Genomic DNA, 26,053 nt, shown 5'->3' with positions numbered 1-26,053 from the left:
AGAATCTTCCCTAAAGAAGTTGTCGAGACGAAGAAACTGGCCTTAATAAGTGCCTTACTTCTCCAAATACTCGAAGGAAAAGGATTATGGTGCTAACTAGTAGTGTTAACCTCATAGAAAGAGTAGACATAGAGTTTCCCTTTTCGAGATGGGATCCAAAACATCTTATCGCTTCCTCCATCCTTAACTTCCATAGAATATTATTAATTAAAAAAAAGTCATAGAACATACAAATTTCCCAATTTTGGGCTGTCTTGCGAAAATTGGCCTTCCACTGCATAGAGGCTCTCAAAACTCCAAACAATTCAGCCACCGAGGCTTCCTGCTCTTGTGGTAACCTATACACTGCTGGAAAGGGTCCTATCTCTACACCATATATAGTGATAAAAAAAATCTCCACACCATATATATTGTCAAAATCTAGTCCTAGAGCCATCACCCACCATGAATTTGATATGTCGATAGATGACCTCCATCCCCTCTGATACTCTTCCACAACCTGAGGCCATACGCCCCATTTACCATATTAGAGCACCACCACCCCCATGCTCCACATGCTGGAATCAATCATTACTCTCCACATTGCATCCCTCTTTTGATGGTAACACCACAACCATTTCCGATGAAGTGCTCGGTCGAACATCTTCAAATAACGAACCCCCAACCTGCCACCAAATATTGGAGAGCATACCTTCTGCCAATTGATTGGGTGGAATTTGAATTCCTTGCCTAGTCCACTCTGTAGAAAATCATTGTAAACTTTCTCAATATGCTTCGCCACACTTGCCGGTGAAGGAAAAAGAGAAAGGAAATAAGTGAGCAAATTGGAGAGAGTGCTCTTGATAAGAGTGATCAAACCACCTTTCGATAGGTACATTCTCTTCCACTCTGCCAACCTACACTTTTAAGCTTCTGAATCACTTCATCCCATATAATTTTTGGATTTGAAATGTGCTTCTAGGGGCAAATTAAGGTACTTCATAGGTAGAGAAGATACCTTGCATCCCAATACACTAGCTAGGCTCCTTATATTGTGGACATTGCCACTCAAAACCAGCTCTGACTTTGCATAGTTTACTTTCAAGCCAAAGACAGCCTAAAAACGTAGAGGTGCCCTTAAATCAGCTCCCATGAATCTAGGGACAACTCGCAGTGGAAATCGTAGGGATTTAGCTTCATGGTTGTAAGTCATTAACACCATCAAAAGATCTTCACTAGAATAGAGAAGTTTGTGGGGTGCCATTTGTAGCGAGGGCCCGCATTTCTTATTGGAACTACCTTTATTCAGAAGAAGCATATGGTTGTGTGAGCTCTTTATAGTCTTAGGTTTTAAACAAGGGGTTGGGGTAGTTACAGTTGCTTTGCTGTGGGGAGGAGCGTTTTGTCCCAATTGGGCTTGGTGTATATTGGATGGACTTACTAGTCATTCGGGGTACTCTATTATGGGCTAGGTGTTCTCTCTTGTGTACACCCAGTGTAATTGGTTACGCCTATTGATATTAATAAATTTTTACTTATAAAAAAAAGGGTTTTAAACTTCAGTACATATGATGAAATTTTCTTTCCTAGTCTTGGGGTTTCAATTTGAATATTGATTTTGAGATTCCTTAACACATTTTCCTTAAAAGCACTAGGGGTGTAATTCAAGTACCTTGGGGGTATACAAAGGACCTCCTATCTTAAGTAATGGTTGGGTAGCATGAATTAGTAAAATCTACAAAAGATGCAAAGCATGTAATGTTGTCGCCCGTAGTACATTCATATAAGGAGAGAAAATTAAGAAATTCTTGGAAACTAACTCTAGAAAGACATAAGTGGGTTGCCATCCATGGTATAGGGAATAGAAAAAAGCTCGAGTTCTTTCTTTACACTTACGTTATCTTCAAAGTTTTTGTCATTGCTTTCCCTCCATATGCACCATAGCAAGAAAATTATTATCATTTTCAATAGGGTCTTGTTATGATAACTTGCAAACTGCCTTTTCCTGTTCCTAATTGATCCATCATTAGTCTAAGCACCACCAGAGTAGCCCTAATAGTCGAAGCACCACTTGCCACAAGGAGCTAGCTCCCTAGTGAAGTAAGAGATGGTCCACCGATTTCCCATTATGCTTGCACATACAACACCATTCTACCATTAGTACGTGTCTCTTACTCAAATTATCTATGGAGAAATCTTAACTAATGCAACTTTCCAAACAAATAAAGCCACTCTTGAGGGGTGAATTACTCCAATTGGTCTTTCATGGAGAGGAAATGTTGTTGTATGTGAGTAATTTGACTTAATCTTGAACACCCCTCCCATGGATATGCTCCAACAAAACTTGTTTGCTCCACCATGTCTCAGTTTGAAAACATGCAACCGACATAAAAGGATTAAATAATCCGACTTCTAATTTTATGTTGTGCATCTAAACTTCACTTCCCATTGAGGTGGAGATTGTCTGCCACTGATGCTTCATGGCCCTAGAAAGGTTGAATAAATCCAAGAATACTGTGTTGAGGGGTTGATCTCCTCATTTTACATCATACCATAACGTTATCTTGGGCCCCATCACTTACCTCAAATATGATATATCGAGAAAACGCCATCCAATACCCATAAGATGTTCTTCCATTATCACCCCATATTTCTAAATCACATCATTAGATCTCCATACACTCCACGTACTGTCATAATTCATGTCTATCACCGTTCTTAAGAGGCTATCTCTTTTATTGGCATAGCACCAAAGCCATTTTCCCAATAGGGCCCTATAAAAAGTATTCATTCTTCTAATATCTAGACCACCTTTCGATATCAGGGAACACACGTCAATCCACTATACTATGTTAAATTTCAGCTCATCTCCCTTACCTCCCCATTAGAAGCTACCAACTTTTCAATTTGATTAGCGACACTAATAGGGAGTGGAATGGACACAAAATGAGTTGACAAGTTTGATGGAGTGCTCCTGATCAAGATTATTGGGCCTCCCTTAGACAAATTCGACCTCTTTCATTGAGCCAATCATTGCTCCAACTTTTCCAAAAGTACCCTCCCAAATCGGTTTGGATTTAAAATGAACTCACAATGAAAGGCCTAGGTATGTCAAAGGTAATGAAGACACTACATCACAAGTTATGAACCAAGTTTCCTACGTTGTCCACCCTACCAATCGGTACTATCTTAGGCTTAGGTAAATTGATTTTCAAGCTTAATATCGTTTCAAAAGAAAGGAACATGCAGCAAAAGAATGCTAGTGTTTAGGGTGTGTCTCACCATAAATTAGTGTAAAATTTTCTTTTACCTATAGATAAAAAAAACAAATTAGCGTCATATGCAAACAAGTGTGAGACAATAAGTCCTTTCTCACTTTGGGTCCCCTCTAAGGAGTTTGCTAGGAGACTCCTATCCACCAAGATTGAGATCATCTTACTAAGAGTTTCCATGACACTAACTTTTATTTTACAGGTAATAAGGGTCCCCATGACAATAAAAAACATCAAAGGAGACAAAGGATCCCTTTGTTGCAATCCATGAGAGCTATAAGAAAAGCCCGTGGGGACACCATTCACCAATAATGAAAAAATGCACTATGTGAATGCATTGAGCGAGCTAGCGCACCACTTCTCCCCAAAACTGTACCTCCTCAACTTGTACAACTGGAACTCCTAGTTCATGTGATTGTATGCCAACTGGAATTTCCTATTGTGAATCTGAAAATGTGGATTTGAGGGGACTTGGAGCAAGTGAATTGCTAATTGTATTCTTTAGTGTGCTTCTTGGTATGGGTGAATGATGCTCCTTTAGGATTTTTACTAGCTCTGGACTCCCATGACCCAAGAGGCCACAAGGAGATCCTTGATCCGTACTACCTTTTTCAATACTCATGGAGGCTCTAATGTAAAATGATTTTTGCTACAATGAGTTTGCGCTTCTTGTTAGGTTTTTTTTGAGGTCCAGGCTTGGAGGACTTACCATTTTTCACCTTTTGTTTGAGGATGATACTATGTTATTTGTGATGTTGACTCAGCTCACCTTCATTGCTTATGTTTCAAAGCCATCTTAGGTTTTAGAATTAATGTGACAAATTATTATTATTATTTTCTATAATAGGTAGTGATTCAAAAAAGTCTAAACTGATCCATATGGGTACTATTGAGGATGTTGATATATGGTGCACATTTTGTGTGTATTTTTTCCTCCTTGCCTGTACATGTCTCGATCTTCCTCTAGGAGCTTCCTTCAACCTTGATTCTATTTAGGATGGAATACTTTTTTTTTTATAATAAATAAAAATGTATTCATATCAATAGGTGTAACCAAATACACTGGGTGTATACAAGAGAAAACACCTAGCCCATAATAGAGAGCCCCTAATGAACATCGCCCAAGAGGGAGAAATTAGAAATCTATCCAATATACATCAAGCCCGATTGGGACAAAATGCGCCTCCCCAAAGCAAAGCAAATCACTGTAACTACCCCAACCCCTTGTTTCCCACAAGACTAATACTCCACCCGAATGATCCTACGAGAGGACGGAGGAATGCTTCATACTCCAGCCCTCCCTCTAGTCCTCCCTTGACTTGTACTACCTTCCTTTGCATCGTAGTTGATCACCCAAGTGAGGGGCTTTAACTCCCTGCTCTTCTTAAATCTTGATTTTATTTCAAGCGAGTGACCCGCCTCTATTGTAGTGAGTAGTGCTGTGAATTAGTCCTCCACATGTAATCCCCACACACGACTGTATCTTGTTAATCTTTTGCAAAATCCAATTCGATGATGAACCGGCTATATTGTTTATTAGAAGAAGAAATACCCCGGGGGGGGGGGGGGGGGGGGGGGGGGGGGGGGGGGACATCTTCCCCAGACATAGCTCCCAACTGTACACCAGCCCCTAAACATTCCTCCTCGCAAGGCACCAACGACAAACCCATATTTTCCCCCCACCATCTCCTGCATTTAAATCCCATACCTCCTCAACAGCTCCATTGTTGTTGTCACAAGATGTCTAAATAGATATTGACAAATTGGTATCTTGAGGTATTGGAGGTTGTGGGTTGGCGGCAAGTCTCGACAGTACGTCAAGTTCCTTCACCTCCAGCATGGGTGACGTTGTTTCGTCAGCAAGAACATTGACTGGAGGCGTGCCACCCCTCGATGTTCCTTTCTATACAACTTCGACGGACCCTACATCTCCCTCAGACCTTAGCGTTACACCATTTTCCTTCAACTCCGGTGTGGGTGCCATAGTTTCTTCAGGTAGAACACTAACCAAGAGTGTAACACTGACTATCGGCCTTTTCTATGCCTCCTGCGGTGGAGGGCATTCCATTTCGGTCGTCTCTATGCCGATACTCGGCATAGAACCCACTTCGAATGACCTGGTTTTTGTTTTGGCCCGCCACACTTTCTTGGATCTGGTTATAGGGACTGAGTCAAAACCGATTTTCTGTTTTCCTTTATTTAATTTTAAAGGATTCGGGCCTATCTTGGGCTCGTTTCTTATATCACTGTTGCCTCTAGCTGAAAGCAAGTCTATTTTCATAGACAAAAAAGGGATCATTGCCTTCACTCGACAAACTGGGTTTCCATCTCCTTTAGTGTATTGTGTATTTCTTTTTTGGCCATACTGCTGTACTCATCTTTTTCAAAGGAGTTAGACTCCTACTGGTTCTGAGCTTGCATGATTTGCAGACCACTTTCACAATTCTCCTTCTTGCCCTTGGCGTCAAGCTAAGTCACCGCAACATGACCCGTCTTCAGAGCTGTCGCATATCATCGCCTTGCCACCGTGGTTGTGCTTGGGTCTTTTTGTTTCAACTCCAAGTTGATGTTCTCTTTTGGCTTTCCTTCCTTGACCCATCAACATGGATGGAGAAAAACAGAGCAGTGGCTTTGCATAATTTGACAACAAATTTCTCCCAACTCAGACCTTCATACCCTTTTGGAATGACTACATCACTCCGTCAGCCTCCTCCACCATATTCGGTAACAGTTAGATATCTACCATGCACGTTGGTGCATCGTTGAGCCACAAAGGCTCTATACCATGCACAAGTGTTTTGTGAATTCCAAATTTCTCTCCGCTTGTAACACTGCTTCCACTGTAGCCACCAGCCACCCTATACCACTACAACCCATAGCTACAGACCTCCAAACCCTTTTGCTCTTCTCCACAATTTTTATTGAGGACCTCCATGCTTCTGGTGATATCTCAAAAGCCTTCAATTCCACCTAAAAGTGCATCAACTGACCCTTATTAATCTCAATCAAACCGCCGATTTCAGATGTAGAGGCTTCCCAAGCTCCATTCCTCTTGAATGTTTATGCAAAATATACGAGCACAAGCCTTTGATGTAGATCTAAGGCAGATCTAATAGATAGTTGTGAAAAACCGAGAGGTACACGGCTGAAGAAGAAGAATGATACAACGTTGGGCGATGTCACTTTGAACCTAGAGTGGTTTATCGGCAAAAACGGAGCCCAACTGCAACTTGGTGGCTTAAGAGTGGCTGATTGGCAATTCTTGTGTGAGATGGCGACGGAGCTGGATTGATTTTTTGGCGACACGTAGAGATGAGAACCTTCTCTCTTCCATCAATGGAGAAGATCTTGCCAGAGTACGCTCAGAAGAGTCGCCGGCCACTGTCGACTTTATTTGTGTTGACAACATGGCCAAAGGAGCCGTTGGTTGTTTGGGCTGCGCCACCACACACTTAGGGCTCACGAGATAGACACTCTCTCTCTCTCAAAAAAAGAAAACTACCTTGCTTGTTTGTCATTTTGGGATGGAATACTTGAAAAGAATGTGTCCCTTGGCGGGTTGGAAGCACTTATATTTGTTGAGATGATTAAACCACCCTAATCAGAAGTTCATTTTCAAACTTTCCTACATATTTCGTGCCTCTTTTCTCCCTCCTTGTTGGTGTAGGCAATCGCCTAAAGATGTCATAATGGGAATTTTTGTGGAGTGGGATGGGTGAAGAGGCCAATTTTCATTTAATAAATTGGTCTTAAGGTTTTTTCTTCGATTTCTGAGGGCATTGTGGGGCTTCAGAATATAATTTTTGGATTTAGCTCTCCTAGGAAGTGATCATGGAATTATGCTTACAAGAGACTTTGGAGGTGGGTAGTGGACTTTTTAAGTATGATATCTTGTGGGTGGGTAGCATTCAAATGAGGTTAATGGGTCATTTGGTGTTAATCTCTAGAAAAATATCAAGAGGAGTTGGGGGAATTTCTCTTTCTAGACTAGATGCGGTGGGTGATGGCTTGAGGGTTAGATTTGGCATGATGTGTGGTGTAAGGATCAATCTCTTTTGATCGGTAATGTAAGGATCAATCTCTTAAGGTAGCCTTCTTGGAATTATTTAAAATGTTTTTCAAAGGTAGCCTTTTTGGAATTATTTACAAAAGTCATGTAATTTTTTCAGGGTTAGCTTGTGATTAGGTGTCTCACTATGTACACTTCCTGTGTATTAGGGCTCTATTAATAAATTTCTTACTTATAAAAAAAAAATTATTTAGTATGTCATGTTCTAAGGATGCATCAGTGCCGGAATATCTACAAATCTTCAACGCAGTGTTGGTGAAAGCGTTAGGCACATTTGAACGCAAATGTTGTCTAGAGCTGAGGCGCAAAGCATAAGTGCGCACCTGATTGAACTAAAACAAACCAGATGATGCATATTAACAAAAACTCCTTACAATATAATAACAAAAGGTTTAAAAAGCAAGTTGGCACCTATTGAAAAAAAAACAAGTTGGTAATATATTAGCCTGTTAACTCAATTTATAAGAGTATTATGCAACACGAAAATCAAGTAATCTACTAATTATGTATAAATTTTATATAACTAACTCTTATAAAATTTGTTTTTATATAACTAACTACACAGGTGCACATTAAGTTAGGCATTCAATCACTTGGGGTAACTGTGGAAGTAGGATGCACAAAGGACAATAATTCACAACACAGGTGCACATTAACCACTATGAACTCATTCTAATAACTTTTCAGTTAAAACACTCAAAAGTGCATGCTTATGGAAGGAAAGGTGATTAATGTGACTGCTTAACACTGGAAGCATTGATGACTGATAGAAGTGGCTTTTCATTATTTTTTTTTTGTTTCAGCGTGTTAAGGTCTACCGTTTGAATGGTGATGGTAAATGGGATGACCAAGGAACCGGGCATGTCACTGTTGACTATTTGGAGGTACGTTTACATTTTAATCTCTTTGATGTTTGGCTGACATTGACGAGATTTTGGAGTAAAAAAATTAGTCTCAAGAAAACTTTTAAAATCTTATTGGTTATCTAAAGATATTAAACCTCTCATGCATTTTGATTGAATGCACATATTCTGTCACAGCGATCAGAAGAGCTGGGTCTGTTTGTCATTGATGAAGAAGACAATGAGACATTACTTTTGCATCGTATTAGCTCAGATGATATCTACAGAAAGCAAGAAGGTATTATGAATTCTATTTTCCTTTTTTTTTTTTTTTCCAGTTGTAGCTAATGCAGCCAATTGGTTTAAATGTCAGGTTGTAATCTGACTTTTATATTTTTCAGATACGATTATCTCGTGGAGAGATCCGGAATATTCTACAGAATTAGCACTTAGCTTTCAAGAGACCACGGGCTGTTCTTACATATGGTAATGATTAATATTTACTCTTCATATTTCCCTTTTTTTTTTTTTTCAAAAGCTTTCTGCTTCAGCCATCATTCAATGCCTACTCAATATCATGCTTGTTTTTTTTAGGGACCATATCTGTACTGCGCAAAGAAGCCTGCATTTCAGTGCTCTTAGCAGTAAGTATTTACAATATTATACTTATCAAAAAAATTATTTGCAATATTTTCAATCTTGTACCAATTTGGAATGTATTAATTGCATCCTGATTCCTGAGTTCTTGACCTTCATGTGTGTTAAGGTGATTATTGCCAGTTGATTGAGTGGTTAGGTGCGTTAGGGGTATTCCATGGCAAGCAATTTAAGTTGACTTCTCCATGCGCTATAGAGTCTCTGATCTTTCTTTCCCCAATTTCCCTGTGATCTTATGTTTTTGATTTATAGTTAAGTGGTCTATCTTGTTATGCAAGTGTAACTTGTGGAATGTGGAAATAATTAGTGGGAAAATTTATGGATGGTACAATACATAGCACTTAACAGCCAGCCGATTGAGCTTAAACTTGGGGCTCATTTAGAAACTTGTGGGATGGGGTATTCTTAGTGGAGTTATGAAACTAAATATGACATCCTCAGATTAGTCATTAGGGTCAAAAGTCTGGTTTGAGTTTGAATTTGTAACGGAGTGTATTGATGAAAGTTCTGAACCCAAGCAATAGAGTTTTGGCTGAATCTGTCAGCTTAGAAGCTGGTGAAGGAGGGTGTGAGGTGCATGCTTATGATTTATGAAGCAGGTGGGGGTCTGTGTTGCATTTTAGTGAGGTTTTCCTTTGATTTCAAATAGTGAGTGGTTATGGGGGAAGTGTTTAGTAAGGAAAAATAAGTTTGGTTGAGGGGGCTAAAAAAATTAAGCTGAAGGTGAAAAAGAGACGTCCATCATCCAACAATAATCTGACATGGTCAACAATATTTTAGTAGTTCCTTGTATGTTATGTATGTAGGGACACGCCAACAACTAATTCTCACATGAAAACGTATCTTGGAGCTGTGAAAATACTTTCATTTTTTTCTTCTGGATAGACAGCAGCCCTAGAAAGGATAGAAGCTACACGTGATACTATATCAAGTTTGTAACTCCAGGCTCCTCCATCCATGAGGTCTAGTGTGAAGTTGGTTGTGGAAGAAGTAAATAGGACTGGATAACTTGGTGGTTCAAATTTAATTTGCAAATATATGGCTTGTGGTAATCATCTGATTTGTCATATGCATGGATAGTAATTTTGTCCACAGATGTGTTACAAAGAAATAATCAAGTCTCTTAGGTAATTGAAGATTTATGCCAAAGACCCACGCGCGCGTGCAGGGGGGTCGAGAACAAGTCCAAATATTAGGGAAAATATCATCAGTCACTTTTTAACATTTATATACTAGACTACATATTTAGGGTTCTATTTGGCATGTGCGATTATTTACGCTCTCTTTCGTGGTGTATGCAGATGAGACATTTCACAGTGTGAACAGCGAGTTGAGGGAGTTGCCTGCACTTGAGCTATCCACACTTCCTTTAATACTTAAGGTACAAAAGGATGCTCTAGTTCTATCTGATTTTATAGTCTGTCTTAAGTTTCATATTGTTTGCTTAATTCATTTTTGGCCATTGAGCATGATGTAACTTTCAATAGCTTGCTTGTGGCTCCATCTTGATATTGGTGGCATCTAATTGTGATCTCGGTCTCTCTCTCTCTCTCTCTCTCCCCTCCAAAATATTTTTTTTTTCATATTACTTCTTCCTGATATCTTAATTAGTTGGATGCAAGTGTATAAAATTTAATGATTAACAATATAAAGCAAGTTGGTCAATAAGGAAAATTATTCATTGCTGTGGGCTGTGACATGCTTTCCATTCTTTTCTGTAGTTTGTCACCGGGTAGCTTGATAGCATATTGGAATTGATATTCCACTGCTGTAATAGCTGGGAAACTCATATTCCAGCCAAAATGGCTTTTGTAGCCCAAAAAAAAAAAAAAAGTTGCTGCAAAAAGTTCCCCAGCCTCTTTGGCTGTGTAGCTAGATTGTTTCTTGTCATATATGCCCCAAATTATAGGCAGCTAGCCGTCAAGGATCTGAGTTCATATATTTTCTTTTTTTTTTTTATAAGTAGAGTTCACATCTTTTCACTTGTGCAATAAGAATTCCTTTATATATATGTATATATATTTTCCCTTTCATCTTTTTCTGATGAGAAATCATTGAGCAACAGACTTTAACTCATAAACTTGGTAATTTGAATTTGAATTCTCAACTGCATGTTCTACTCTTTGGCTGTGTTGTAGATTTTAATCTTTCCCCCCTAGTTAAATAGCTCAGTCTCAACTCAATTGAATGAAACCAATTTTATCCTTATCTAGATGTTTTGTCTTGATACCATCATTGTATTAACTCTCTTTACTAGCATTACTTTATATGAGATGTCTAGTCTAATATTTTTGTGCATAATATATATATATATATATATATATATTTATAAGTATGCCAATTTTATTAATGAGTGCTCAAGGGCACCTGCAACTTAAGTACATTAGGAGTATATAAACAAGAGCATCAAATTATGGAGAAGGTGAACAAGAATTCATAAAATCTTTGAAAGAAGAAACGGGTATTATTGTGTGCAGGCGCAGCTGTCCAATCGTAGAGAAATTTAAGCATGGAGGTTTTTAGCACTAGGAAGATTGTGGGCATTTTTTTTTGTGTGCGCAAGAAGTATTTATATATATTTTGGTAGGTCTAGTGATGGGTAACTTAATGTGAGCATGGGCACCTAGAAAGTGTTTGTATTTTAAGTTGTATCCTCTTCCTTTCGTTCTAATGTCAAATTTCTTGGCCCAAACCTACTTCCTCAATCATAAATAAATGGACGAAGTGGAGTCTCGGGCATGCTTGAGTGTGGAGGCAATAGTTGGTTTAGAGATGGGCTTCACTCCTTGGCTCCTCAAGGTGTCATATCACCTGAGCTAATGATGCTGCCTGTGGGGCCTGGCATTGACATTGCCAACAACCGTAGGGGTAGGTGACAACGGAATTTTTTTTTTTTGATGAGTAAGGTGACAATGGAAAAATGGGTCCTTTAGAAGGGAAAGGAGAAGGTTGTGACTGATAAAGACAATGCAGCCTCCATCCAGAACATGAATATGCTAAGAGACTATGCCTAAGGTGCTGATAGTCCTGGTAGTACACAACGATGGACTTTGAAAGGGTTTGATGGCTAGGCGACTTACACAAAGTATACCTGCAAGGGTGCAGATTCTTGAAAAGGAACCAATGAGGTGTACTAACTCTCAAGATGTGCCCAAAACCCACTGAAGGATCTAGTCCCAGAATCTTAATTCCACACTTAGGGTGAGTTTGGGATCCAAACTCATCTCAACTTATCATTACAACTTTTTCAAATCCCAATACAAAATATAATAAACAATTCAACTTTTTCAAATCCCAAAATAATAATAATATTAAAAAATAATATTCTAACAATATTTTATCATCTCAACTCAACTCAACTCAACTCACTTCAACATCCAAACACACCCTAGTCTTGGGAGCACTCACATGGTTTGCACTTGGGAGGGAGCAAGTGGAAGGTGATGTAGTCCTTGTGGGCTCTTCAGAGGCATTGGAAAAGGTGGTACTAGATGAGAAAGTAGGGAAGAATGGTTCCTACGTGTGTGTAGGACCCTCAAAAGACCCAGTTTGGAGTTGATGCTCTTTGAAGGGGATGGACCCATTTAGTGCGAACCTTTGAGTGTCGAACCCCATCTCACCTTATTTTAGACTCCCCGGACTTGGTGTTGCAAAAGGTAGGGAATTTTCACTAGTTTGTGGGGCTGTCATGCAATGGGTTTGAGGATGATCTGATTGATGGCTCTGTTCATGGCCTTTGAAGGAAGCCATTCTTGAGCAATGGATTTATGCCAAATGTTGGTGATTGTGACCTTTTTATTGTGGTTTGTTTTTTTATAAGTAAGAAATTTTTTAAACCACGTAATTAGGCATAGCTCAAGTACACAAGAAGTATACAAGAGAAAAACACCTAATTACAAGCTACAGCTGAAAAACAGCACAAAAGTCATTAAGACTAATCCCATCAATTACAATAACCGAAGCCCAAAGCAACAAAGTATGAAAAAAGAAGGCTCTTATCCCTTCCGCCGAGCGTTTTCTATTGTTGAAACAGCGCCCATTCCTCTCATTCCAAATACACCACATAAGACATAGAGGTACCATCTTCCAAATGACCGCTATATGATGATTTCCTTAAATTCCTGTCCAACAGGCCAAAAGATTCACTACCCTCTTGGGCATCACCCATGCAATGCCAAGCTTAGCAAAAACCTCATCCCACAAAGCCTTTGACACATCGCAATGGAGAAGAAGGTGATCCGCTTATTCTCCACACTTTTTGCACATAAAGCACCGGTCCATTGCAACGATACCGTGCTTTCTCAGCTTATCAATAATAAGAATTTTCCCATGAGAAGCCACCCACCCGAAGAAGGCCACCTTGAGAGGCACTTTGCATCTCCAAATATTTTTCCGAGAAAAAAAATCAGTAGAAGAATGTGACGCCAAGACCTTGTACAAAGATCTAACCAAGAAATTCTTATTACCAAGCTGATTCCAGATTAATCTATCCGCCCCTCCGGGTTTTATATTTAAAGCATAGAGCAAGCTGTAAAAATCAGTGATGTCCCCCACCTCCAATCCTGGATGTCTCTAATAAAGCTTACTGACCACTGAATAAAACCAGCAGTGTTGTCCATATAATCAGCTGCGGAAGTGCCTTTATCCAAAGCAATTCTAAAGAGAGAAGGGAAAACATTCTTCAAGGCCTCATCCCCACACCATAAGTCATGCCAAAAACTGATCCAGTCCCTTACCCACCTCAAATCTGAAATTTCTGGAGAACTCCCTCCATCCATTACGAATGAATTTCCACACTCACACACTATATGCCCCTCTTACTTCGTTTGAGCACCAACCTCACCAAATACTCCCATATTTGGCATCAATAACAATCCTCCAAAGAACATCCCCTTCTTGATGGTATCTCCACAACCATTTCCCTAAGAGTGCCTTATTGAAAATTTTCAGCTTTCTAATCCCCAAACCTCCCAAAGATAAATGAGTACAAATCTTGTTCCACTTAAGCAAGTGGAATTTCTTCTCATCCTCCAATCCACCCACAAGAAAGCATGAAATATCCTTTCCATTCTATTAGCCACTCCTGCAGGCAAAGGAAATAGAGATAGGAAATAGATTGGGATATTAGGATACTCTTGATTAAGGTGATTCTACCACCTTTGGACAAATAGATCGTTTTCCAACCAGCCAATCTTCTTTCAATCTTCTCTATAACCCCGTCCCAAATTGCCTTGGATTTATAAGGTGCTCCCAAAGGATGACCAAGATACTTCATAGGCAAAGTAGAAACCTTGCAACCCAAAATCTCAGCCAAATCCCCTAAATTATTGACCCAACCTACATGGACCATTTCAGACTTTGACAAGTTCGCCTTTAAACCGGATACAACTTCAAAACATTACAAAAGTGCCCATAATGAACGAATATAATAAGGATTTGGCTCACAAAGGACCAAAGTGTCATCCGCAAAGAGTAAATGAGAAATAGTAATACTGCCATGCGAAGAACTGTCCGCCGAGAAGCCCGAGATGAATCCCCTATCCACCGTCGCCTTCAACATTCTGCTCAACACATACATAACTAAAACAAAGAGGTAAGGGGACAAAGGATCCCCTTGTCTCAGTCCTCGAGAGCTGTTAAAAAAAACAATTGGAGTGCCATTAACCAAGATTGAAAATCTAGCTGTATATATGCAATGCTTCATCCACTTACACCACCTCTCCCCAAGACCATACCTACCAAGGATATATACCAAAAAATCCCAATTGACGTGGTCAAAAGCCTTATCCATATCCAATTTGCAAAGGTTGCCTGGAACATTGCCTCTGATTCTACTCTCCAAGCATTCATTATTAATGAGAATGGAATCAAGTGCACTTGTCTTCCCTTGACAAAGGCATTTTGGGACTTTGTGATGATGTTCCCCATAACCACACTCAAATGGTTGGTAAGCACCTTTGAGATGATCTCGGACACACCACTAACAAGACTAATGGGAAGACAATCCTTCACCTCCATGGACCCAACTTTTTTAGGTATAAGCTCAATGAACATATCATTAAGGCTTTTCTCGAATTTCCTAAATGAGTGAAATTCAAGAAAAACCTTCATGACGTCTTCCCTAATAATGTTCCAACATGCCTGAAAAAATGCCATTTGGTTCAGGAGCTTTAGCTTTGTCCATTCCTCTTATCATGTTGAGTAGGGCTGAGCAAAAATCTGACAATCCGACTCTGAATCCGTGTCGGAGTTTTTTCCCTATTGGAAATCGGAGTCGGAGTCGGAGTCATTGAAGAACTGACTCCGACTCTGCTCCGATCCGCCTCCGACTCCACCTCCGATTTTATACATATTTTATAAAATGTGTTTTTCTATATATTAATCATTTAAATTTTATACAACTATATCTTATATAATTAGTTAAACTCAATAATATACTAGTTAAATAATATATTTGTACTATAATATATAGACTAAATTGACTAATAAATAATAATAGTTTAGTATATGACTATATGTAAATATCATACTATTACAAATTTACAATATTACTACCATGTTACATGTAAGTTGTAATACTAAATTACTAATGTATAAATATAACATGTAATACTAATATATATATAATATACTATAAACACTAAGATGCATAATAACATCAACATGTAATACTAATTGATAAACACCAATCTATAAATTTAGAATAACATATAAATGTATAATAACAAAGTATTATTTATATAAATTTTATATAACAATATCTTGTATTAATTATATTTTTTGACTTAATAAATTCTCAACAAATTCATTTTGATAAATATATTAATAATACTAATATACATTAGTATATTAATTAGATTTATGGTCTAATGCTAATACTATTAGTAATCCACTTTAAGTCTATATATAAATTACTATATAAATCACTATAGTATTAATTACTAATACTATATTACTATATGATACTATTAACTATAATGATATACTAATATTAGTATACTAATACTATCAGTGATATAGTTAGTATAGTGATTTATACTAATAGTATTATATAGTTATACTAAATTAAAATCACTATAGCAAATACTAATATATAGTTATGCTAATCACTATAACTAATACTAATACTAATATAGACTATAATTATAACTTATAGTATTATACCTATACTAAATCACTATAACTTATACTAATATAGTTATACTAAATCACTATAACTAATACTAATATTTATACTAATACTATTATAGACTATAGTTATAACTTATAGTATTATACATATACTAAATCACTATAACTTATACTAATATAGTTATGCTAAATCACTATAACTAATACTAATGTAGTTATACTAATCACTATAACTATATATAGTATTAATATCACTATTAGTATAATATATAGTATTAATAATAACTAATACTAATATAACTATTAGTATAACTAATATCACTACTAGTATAACTAATACTAATACTAATATACTAATACTATTAGTGTATTACTAATATTTATATATATTAATATATATCAAGTATAAGAGATTAGAGATTTAATATATATATAATATTAAATCACTAACATACTAATAGTATGATACTATAGTATTAGTAATTATACTATAAGATATAGTAATAGACTAATAGTATATTATAGTAATAGTATATTATATATAAAATAGTAATACAATTTTTTGAATCTTCATTTCATATACGGTGCTTTTTTTTTTTAATATTCATAGATAATAATATATATATCATATATTTTTTTATGAATCTTCATATATATATATATATAATATAATTAAAAATGGATTCATAGTAATTATAATAGTATACTATAGTAACTATACGGTGCCTTTTTTTTTTTTAATCTTCGTTTCGTATACGGTGCCATTGTTTATTGTAGTGATTAGTTGGATGTGGATATGAAATCATGGATGATGGGAGTACATGTAAAAATAGGACTTTCTTTTTATTTTTAATTTTTGAATATATGTTAGTATGTTACTTGTTTTATTTAGTTGTATTTTTTATTATAATCAAAAGTTTAATAAGTTTGGATTGTAATTTTGAGAAAATTGAAATTTGAAAGCCCACAATTTTAGTTTATTTTTTTAAAAAAGTGGGTCAAATATGAAGTTAAAAAAAATTAAAAAAAAAAGTCCAAAAATCCGACTCCTCTCCGACAAGTCGGAGTTGGAGGCGGAGCAGATTCTCTCAATCTAGGAGTCGGAGGTCGGATTCGACCTCCGACAAAGTCAGAGTCGGAGGGCCCAACCTCCGACTCTGAAACGGTCGGTGCTCAGCCCTAATGTTGAGCACCTCGTCTTTGAACATTCTCTCCAACCAAACTGCACGAGGCTGATCAATCGAATCAAACACCAGCCCATCAATCTTAGGTCGCCAAGAATAATGCTCCTTAAGGAGCTTTTCATAGAAATGAACAATGTGATCCTTAACTACCTTCCGAGTGGAGCACCTCAGTGGCATCATTCCTTCGATGAGAATTGGCAAATCTATGCAAGAATTTGGTGCACTTGTCCCCTTCCCTCAACCAAAGAGCCCCAGACTTTTGTCGCCAAGAAATCTCCTCGATAAGAGTGATTTTTTCAGTTCAGTAGCAACACCGAGTTTCCTTTCCTTCTCATCAATCGAGAGAACCCCTACAACCCCTTTTTCATCAAAGCAATGTTGCTCCTCGAAAAGAGACTTTCTCTAATCCACAATGTTCCCAAGAACTTCCTCATTCCATTTGTTCAAGTCATCTTTTCAAAGCTTCGAGTTTTTCAGCTAAAACAAAGTTGGGTGTACCTGACAACTGATAAGAGGACTACCACGCTCTCTCACCTTATCTACAAACCCATTTGACTTTTAACGTGTTCTCAAATTTAAAATATTTCTGCCCCTCATGACTACCCCCACAATCCAATAGGATGTGGAAATGATCAGAGCTCAATCTTGGAAGACAATTTTGACACAAGTCAAGGAAGTGTGCCTCCCAAGAAGGGGAAACAAGAAATCTATCCAACCTAGACCATGCCCTCCCGTTCGACCAAGTGAAATCGCCCTCTGCCAAAGGTAAGTAAATCAACCAAACCTAGGTCAAAGATTAAATCAGAAAAATGAACCATGGCTAGACCAATACGAGAATCTCCCGACCTTTCACTTGGAAATTGAGGCCTGGTTTGCTTTCAAGACTAAAATTCAAAACTTTGAAAACCTCCCATCTCATCATTATAACTTTCCCAAATTCCCACACAAAATAAAATAAACAATTCAACTTTTTCAAATCTCAAAATAAAAATAATATTAAAAAATATATTTTAACAACATTTTATTCAACTTTTTAACTTTAATTTCAACTCATTTCATCTTATCTCTGAAAACAAACGAGGCCTGAGTGATGTTAAAATCACCACCAATACACCATGGGCCTGCCCACCAACTGCACAAACCAGCATGCAGCAATCTCATTCCAAAGAAATCTTCTATCACTATCAACATTGGGCCTGTACACACCAGTAAAACCCCACCCGAAACCATCATTCACATTTGTAAAAGAACAAGCCACCAGAAATTCCCCAACATACTCTTCCACCAGATTTACCATCTTATCCCACATCAAAATAATACCCCCAGAAGCCCCTTGAGAAGCAAGCGAGTCCCATCCCCACATAAGACCAACGCCACATAAGACCAGTTTAAAGCTCTAATCATTGCGATTGAGGCGAGCCACTCGCGTGATACCAAATCAAGATTTAAGAAAAGCAGGGAGTTGAAGCGTCTTTTTTGTGCAATCAACTATGACGCTAAGGGTGGAAGCTCAAGTCGAGAGCATAGAGGTTGATGTATGTTGGGTAGTCTTTTGGAAAGAGGGTATTTTGGATGGAGGTTGGGCTATAGGAAACATTGGGTTGGGGAGGTGTGATTTAGTCTAACTCGGGCTTGATGTATGTTGGGTAGTTTTTCGCGGGCTTTTGGGGCAATAGGAGCTCTCTAGTATGGGTTAGAGATTTTCTTGTATACATCCAGCATACTTGGTTACTCCTATTGATATATATATATATATAATACTTAAAATAATAATAAAAAAAAAGAACAACGCCACAAACTTCTTATAATATTTCCATCAATGAACTTCAATTTGGTTTCTTGCATACAAATGACCCCTACTTTCTATTCCCGAATCAGATTTCTTATGTGAAGATGCTTGCATGGGTCATTCAACCCCTGTACATTCCAACAGAGGATCTTCGGCTTCATATATCATTGTTGTTCGCCCTGTCTTTGTGCCTTCCTCTACTTGCTCTACCTTCCCTTGCATCGTAATTGATAGAGCATGATAGTCTCTTGAGCTCTCTTTCTTTTTTTGAGAAAGATCTTGCCAAAAGAGGCTGTCCTGCCTCGATAGCAATAAGATCTTTAAATTGTTCTTTGAGGCCCTTGTCCCTACGCAGTCATGGATTTCATCCACCTTCTGTAGAACCCAATCGGAATGAAAACCAGCCCAAGAGTGAGCTGGAGGCAAAGAGCAGATGGGACTAGGCTCATCCCCCGAATCTTCCAATCCATTAATAGAAGCAGCCACCCCAATCCCCCTACATACCAACTGTAAATCATGCTCTTCAGCAAACCCATCATTTGAAATCACCAAGTCATTGTCCTCAACAATGCACAAGACCCTGGAAAATTCCCCCCCGTCGTTCATTTGGCGAGACACCCACTCATATTCATAAAAATTGACATCACCAGAAGCAGAGGGGGGCAACTGTGGACAATAGGAATGAATAGGAAGGCCAGCAATACCTTGGGTACCGAAAGAAACCTCATTTCGCGTGGCTGTAGAAGTTTCTACAACCTCTCCACCACTGTTCACCCTATGCGAGACGGAAATTGGTGCTAACTTAGGAGCTAGAGGGTTGCCGGCGACCGGTGACCTATTCTATGACGGTGGAGTGATGCCTAAGCAACCGCCTGAGGTGTTTGAGTTCTGTTCACGCTCGTGCCTGAGCAAGACGACCCGAAAAGGGATTTGACCCACCACATTTGAGAAATGGGCCTCATGATTGATCCTCCAGCCTTTTTGTTCAAGCCCATCGCCTCGTCCATTTGCTATCTTAGGCTCATTGAGGGGGAACTTAAATGACATGGGCTGTTCATCCCGCTCCCAGGCCCATAACCAAACCCAAGCCCGTGTCTATTTTGGTCATCAAACCACTAATCTTCTCCAAGACACCCGACAACTCAACTTTGGCAGCCCACAACACCCCTTTGACTTCTCCCACCGTAGGGATACTCACAGAATGCGAACCGCCACTCCCACATGCCTCCTTATGATGCCATTCCTCCGACCATCACCCTCCCCACCATTTGAGCTATTTCTTGCTGGAGGACCTGCTGGTTTCTTCAAGACTGACACGTATGAGGCATTGTTTGGGAGGAAGGCACTCCTTGGAGGCAACATGCCACCGAACCCCTCCCTATGCCGGTCCTTAGCTTGTATGACCTGAGCGTTTTGAGCTCTGTTTACGTCTTCCAAAACAAGGGCTTTAGAACCACCCACCAAACGAATGTTGAACGTGAAGTCTTCCCAGGAATGCAAATGAAATTTCCACCCTCCTTCAAAAAGACAAAGGTCTTTGATTCCACCTTCAAACGCCTAGAGCTCGACATCAATCCCGCCATTTGCACTAACTTATTGTGGTTTGTTTCCCGACGAAGAGTTAATTCTCCAATTTTAGCTTCCAAATGTTCAAGGGAAGGGGATAGAGAGTTAAAGCAACTGATTTGTTGTATAAACGATGATACCGTGTGGTCAAGCAAGTGAAGACCAATATTGTCATGGAAATGGAAAGAGCTGGATGAGAGGGATAAAAGGATGAGGATAAGGAATTTGTTTGGGTAGTGGAAGACTGATATTGTTAGTCTGCAAGAAGCCAAAATGTGGTCTCTGTCGATTTCATTGTGGGGTTTCTAGGTTTCTCAACATGTGGGTTGGCGTTATCTCACATCAACAAAATTCCTCCACAAGCCCTTACCAATCTGTCATATCAAAAAAAAAAAAAAAAGGAAAAAAAAAAAGAAAAAGGAAAAAAGACGGGTTTTCTACAGAGTCCTCTCATTCCTAGGAAGGTGGGGTGGGGGTTGTGAAGATCAATGATTCCATGCTATTAGCCTTGTGGAGGGGTTTATAAAATTATCTTCAAGTCCTACCTTATAAAATGAAAACAATATTGTAGAAGATTATTTCGGGGTCCCAGAATGCCTTCATCAAGGGTGACAGATTTTAGATTCGGTTCTTATTGCCAAATAATACCGCAATTGCAGAATTTGACCAGGGGTACCTGATTTAGTATGCAAATGGGATCTAGAGAAGGCTTATGATCAATATTTGTGATCTCATATTGTATATTTTACGGAGATGTGGATTTAGGGAGAAGTGGTGCAAGTGGATTGCAGACTGTATTTCTATAGTGAATCTCTCTATGTTGGGAAATGGCACACTAACTGGCTTTCTTAATGGGTCTTGAGACTTGCAACAAAGAGATCCTTTTTCCCACTCTCTTTGTAGTTGTCATGGAGACTTTGAGTAAAATGATTCCACTGTAGGGAGGGGGCTATTATCAAGTTTCTAGCTTGGGCATAGAAATTTTGAGGAGTTACTTGTGTCGTACTACTTTTTGCGAACGATACACTTATTTTCTGAAAGGTTCATGTGTATCATTGCTGGCATATACATTTCCTTTTCTTATTTTTCAATAGGTTTGCTTTAGCTTGGATTGTGTCTAGAAGAATTGTAGAATTTTATTTAACTCTTGGACAGGGTTAGGTGGCAGCCTACAATTTGCAACAGTATGGAAGATGGTTCCTGCTTGCCTCATATGGTGTGCTTGGAGGGAAATGAATTATAGAGTTTTTAGGACCATGAATGGACACCAGAGGAACTCATAAATTTCTCTTTCAATACTCATCTCCTTTGGACACCTTCGATAGATTTGGGCTTAACTTTCATGAATTTTCTTTTAGCTTTTTTTCCAAGATGATTTGTCTACCTTGTATACTTATGTGCTTGGGTTGTTCCTTCTACACTTTTTAATGAAATTTTATCACTTATAAAAAATAATACTGTTGGGCTTGTGGAAGACACAGGAGGCTTAGCTCGTATCCTTGGATGTGGGGTGCCCTCTCTACCAATAAAGTACCTAGATTTTCTGTTGGAGCAACATTTTAGGAAAAATAATATATGATGGCTTTCTAGAGAAGATGGAACATCGTTAAGCTAGGTGGAAGCAAACTTATCTCTCTAAAGGAGCGCAACTTAATCTAATCAAAGTACTATCTTGAACTTGCCTACCTGTTTCATGTCCCTTTTCCCCATCCAGGTTGGAGTGGCAAATATAATTGCAAAGCTGCATAGGGATTTCTTGTGGGGCAGACTTGGTGATGAATTTAAGTTCTGCCTTGTCAATTGTTATAAATTTTGTACTCCATTATCTTGAACTGATTAGGGATGAGTCATTTGATATGCTTAGCCAAGCCCTCTTGGGAAATTGACTATGGCGTTACGTCATGAAAAGAAAGGCTTTTTGATTGGTTGTGGAGGTTAATTAGAGTAGCCCGTCGGGAGGGTGGAGTCCCAACATAGTTAGTAGTTAGCGGACTGCTGGGGCGAGGGTGTGGAAGAACATGAGATGGGGGAGGGGGATTTCTCTAGATTCATTGGCTTTGAGGTGTGTGATGGGAGTGATAAATTTTAGCATGATCTGTGGTGTGGAGAGCAACCTTTGAAGGTGGCTTTCCTTGAGTTGTTTTGCATCTCTTGCGAGGAGGCTTCGGTGATTGATAATTTTCAATTTAACAATGAAAAACGATGGTGGAATATCACCTTTATTCAACTAGCTCGTGATTGGCAAGTGGATTTGTTTTCTTTGTTCTTCAATAGTTTGTATACCACTAGGTTGAGCAAAGGTGTATAGGAGAAAATCCCATGCATCCCCTCCAAGAAGTGGACATTTGAGGTTCACATATTCTACCACGGTATCCACTCCCATAATGGTGGGGTTTTTTCCCCCTAAGAAAGTCTATAGCGTAACACAATCTACCATGGTCACTGCCCACACGAATGACATTTTTTATTTAGATAACTCAAGGAAATAACCTTGGACAATTTAAGGAAAAAGCAAGTTCCAGTGATGGGTTGGTGTACAAGAAGAGTGGGGAATCACTAGACCTTCTATGACTAGGGATTGTGGTTCTTGATATTTTCTCACCTTGGGATAGCGTGTGTTGTGCCTCAGGGGGTGGTGGAACTCGTGGCTTGCTCGGAATGGAAGAAGGGTAGTCCATGTTGATAAGAAGTTTTGCACGTGATGACATTTTGTTTAATGCAGTGTGTTTGGGAGGAAAATAAAACTCAATAGTTTTGAAGACTAGGTGTGGGTGTTAGAGCTCCAATCCTTTATGTGTTCAAAGGGAAATGCCAAAGACATGGGATAAGTGCACAAAATAAAAGCATGGAGGGAAAAAAGCACCGTTCACATGAACAGTGCATGAAAATTGGCTTGTTTTTGCCTCCGTGCTTTTATTCTGTGTAACTATCGCTGTTCATGTTCAGATCTCTCTGTCTGGATGAGCATCACCCGAACTGGTGTAATCCCTTTTTAGATTTTATGCACTCTTGTTTCCTCATCTATCCTAAATGGGCGATTTCTCTTGTATATTTGTATGTACACTGATTGCGACTCTTTGCACTTCTGAATAAAATTGCATTTACTAATAAAAAAAGTTTCTAGTTTGCATTTTTTTTGGAATAATTATTTGTGCACCTACTCACCAGAGCATTGAATAGAACTGATCAATCTTTGTTTTACAGACTGTGGTTGAGAGTGGCATCGCTGATCAGATGCGACTGACAGAGCTCATTTTGAGTGATGTGAGTTTCTATCTTATTTTTCCATAACAATACTACATTCTATATTTTATACACTTTATGCCCCATGTATCCCTCCATGTTTTCCTATCATTTCAAAGTTTTATCCTTTGTCAGTTAGTGGAAGATCCACTTTTCTGATATCCTTTGATTCATTTTTAATTTCTTACTTGCATATGTATTTTTTTGACGCAGCAAGAGTTTTTTCGAAAGCTGATGGATCTGTTTAAAATCTGTGAAGACTTAGAAAATCTTGATGGTCTTCACATGATATACAAAATAGTCAAAGGGATTAGTAAGTAATCCTTTTCATTTCACCATTATGTCCTTCTGATGTGCTATTTGTATGCACATCCTTCATTGATATTGACTGGTTGGTCTGGTTACTTGTAGTTTTGCTCAATAGTCCTCAGGTCTTCGAGAAGATATTTGGTGATGAATTGATTATGGATATCATTGGTTCACTGGAGTGTAAGTTTCATTGTTGGCTTAAAATATTTATGGTGATATTTCATGTTAGCACGAAGTTTCAATATTTGAGTTTTATAGTTTAGTTGGTACTGTTGTTTAATTGATAGCTCTTTTATACACCCCGCACGCAGAGTGTGAGTTTATTTTATACATCCATCAATGTTTCATCTTGTCTGTCAAGCACTCCCAATGGATTCTTTATCCTATCCTTTAAAATACATCATCAAAATCTATTTTCTATTTTACATACTGACTTCTATAATATACCATATATCAGTTTATCTATTTTTTCTTTATATCATTTAAATATTATACTTTTTAATATATTTTATTCATTTCAAATAAAGTAAAAAGTAGAAAGTAGATAAAGAAATGAATAAAGATTAAAAAGTAGTGAGAGAAATGAATTAAATATTTATACAAGTGTGAATAGTGTTCTATAGATGTAGAGATGGTACTGTAGCAAACTGGATATTAGTTATAAAATATGTAATCCATTGGATGGGCTATATTAAGCTATTTCCTTCAAATTTTACAAAAACATGGGTTTTACATAACCCATTGGGAATTCTTTTGTTTTTCACTAATATTCAGACTGTGTTTTTGTTTTTCACTAATATTCAGACACCTCCCTTGTGCCACCCAGTATCCTTGAATCTTGATGCGTACATCTGTAATGGCTGAGATTTGTTTTTTCATTTTTGTATAATCTATTTTGGTGATTACATGCCGAACCCTTATGATTTGTTTTTACAAGTAGACCAACCGTTATGCCTTGAGTTTGAAGTTTGTACCTGGATTGAAATATTCTTTATCGATGAGTACTGCATCAGTGTTGGAACAATACTTCTTTATTTTGTATCCCGATATTTAATATTTGTTAGCCTCCATTATACTAGGATGAACAGAAACAAATTTGGTGTGTACATGGCCCTTTTTAATTTGTCACGGTTCTACATTTTTGGTGCATATCTGCACAAAATGGATGGTATCTGAGCTGATGGCTTAGTCCTTAGTTTTTATAATTCTTTGATCTTTTTTGTTTATTTTTGTTATGATCATTATAAATGTAATTTTCAGATGATCCAGAGGTCCATCATGACCAACATCATCGTAATTTTTTAAAGGAGCATGTTGTCTTCAAGGAGGTAATGTCTTGGTAGCTGTTTATTCTCTTTTATTAGAGGAGGATCAAGGATGTGATGGTTAGATGTTGCTGCTGCTTGCTAATTTGTGGGCATTTATTCAATTTTGTAGGCCATACCAATTAAAGATCCTTTAGTTCTGTCTAAGATACACCAGACATACAGAGTTGGTTATATGAAGGTGTGAATTGTTAATTATAAACCCTGGTTACTGGCTTGCCTGTTTGTAGTGCAACTTTTACTTACTACGTTACTCTTACATTTACCACTTTTAGGATGTTGTTTTGGCTCGAGTAGCGGATGAGGCGACTATTGCAAATCTTAATTCTATAATTCATGCTAACAATGCTATTGTAAGTTTTAAAATCACTTGTTTAGAAAGATAGAGTATCATGCTATTTTGCCTCTAATTCTGTTGTTCTGTGGTAGGTTGTTTCTTTGTTAAAGGATGATAGTACCTTTATTCAGGAATTGTTTGCCAGGTTGAGATCACCCTCCATCTCTGCAGAATCTAAGAAAAATCTGGTAATATTTTTAGCCTGGAATACATACATCCATTTGCCTTTCTGTTAGCACAGTCCTCTTAATGCTATAATCACTCTCATCGTTCTTAATGCTTACTTTTATTATTTTGTTTTCTCTTTATGCATCCTGTGTACTTGGACAATGTCTATTCTTCTTTTAATA

The 26,053-nt window shown here is 38.0% G+C and overlaps 1 protein-coding gene across 1 annotated transcript in view; it reads left to right on the top strand.

Annotated features, from left to right (window-relative positions):
• The window catches only part of LOC108994769 (serine/threonine-protein phosphatase 4 regulatory subunit 3-like), a 35,292-nt gene that overhangs the window by 2,540 nt on the left and 6,699 nt on the right, over positions 1-26,053 (top strand). Inside the window, exons 2-13 of the mRNA XM_018970099.2 lie at positions 8,124-8,204; positions 8,361-8,460; positions 8,564-8,648; positions 8,757-8,806; positions 10,121-10,200; positions 23,694-23,753; positions 23,946-24,045; positions 24,144-24,221; positions 25,302-25,369; positions 25,479-25,547; positions 25,642-25,719; positions 25,796-25,891. Coding sequence (XP_018825644.2) covers positions 8,124-8,204; positions 8,361-8,460; positions 8,564-8,648; positions 8,757-8,806; positions 10,121-10,200; positions 23,694-23,753; positions 23,946-24,045; positions 24,144-24,221; positions 25,302-25,369; positions 25,479-25,547; positions 25,642-25,719; positions 25,796-25,891 — 945 coding nt within the window. The remainder of the gene's footprint in view (positions 1-8,123; positions 8,205-8,360; positions 8,461-8,563; positions 8,649-8,756; positions 8,807-10,120; positions 10,201-23,693; positions 23,754-23,945; positions 24,046-24,143; positions 24,222-25,301; positions 25,370-25,478; positions 25,548-25,641; positions 25,720-25,795; positions 25,892-26,053) is intronic.

Source organism: Juglans regia, chromosome 12 (genome assembly GCF_001411555.2).
Source record: "Juglans regia cultivar Chandler chromosome 12, Walnut 2.0, whole genome shotgun sequence".
NCBI lineage: Eukaryota > Viridiplantae > Streptophyta > Magnoliopsida > Fagales > Juglandaceae > Juglans > Juglans regia.
This window is presented reverse-complemented; position numbering and strand designations above follow the sequence as displayed.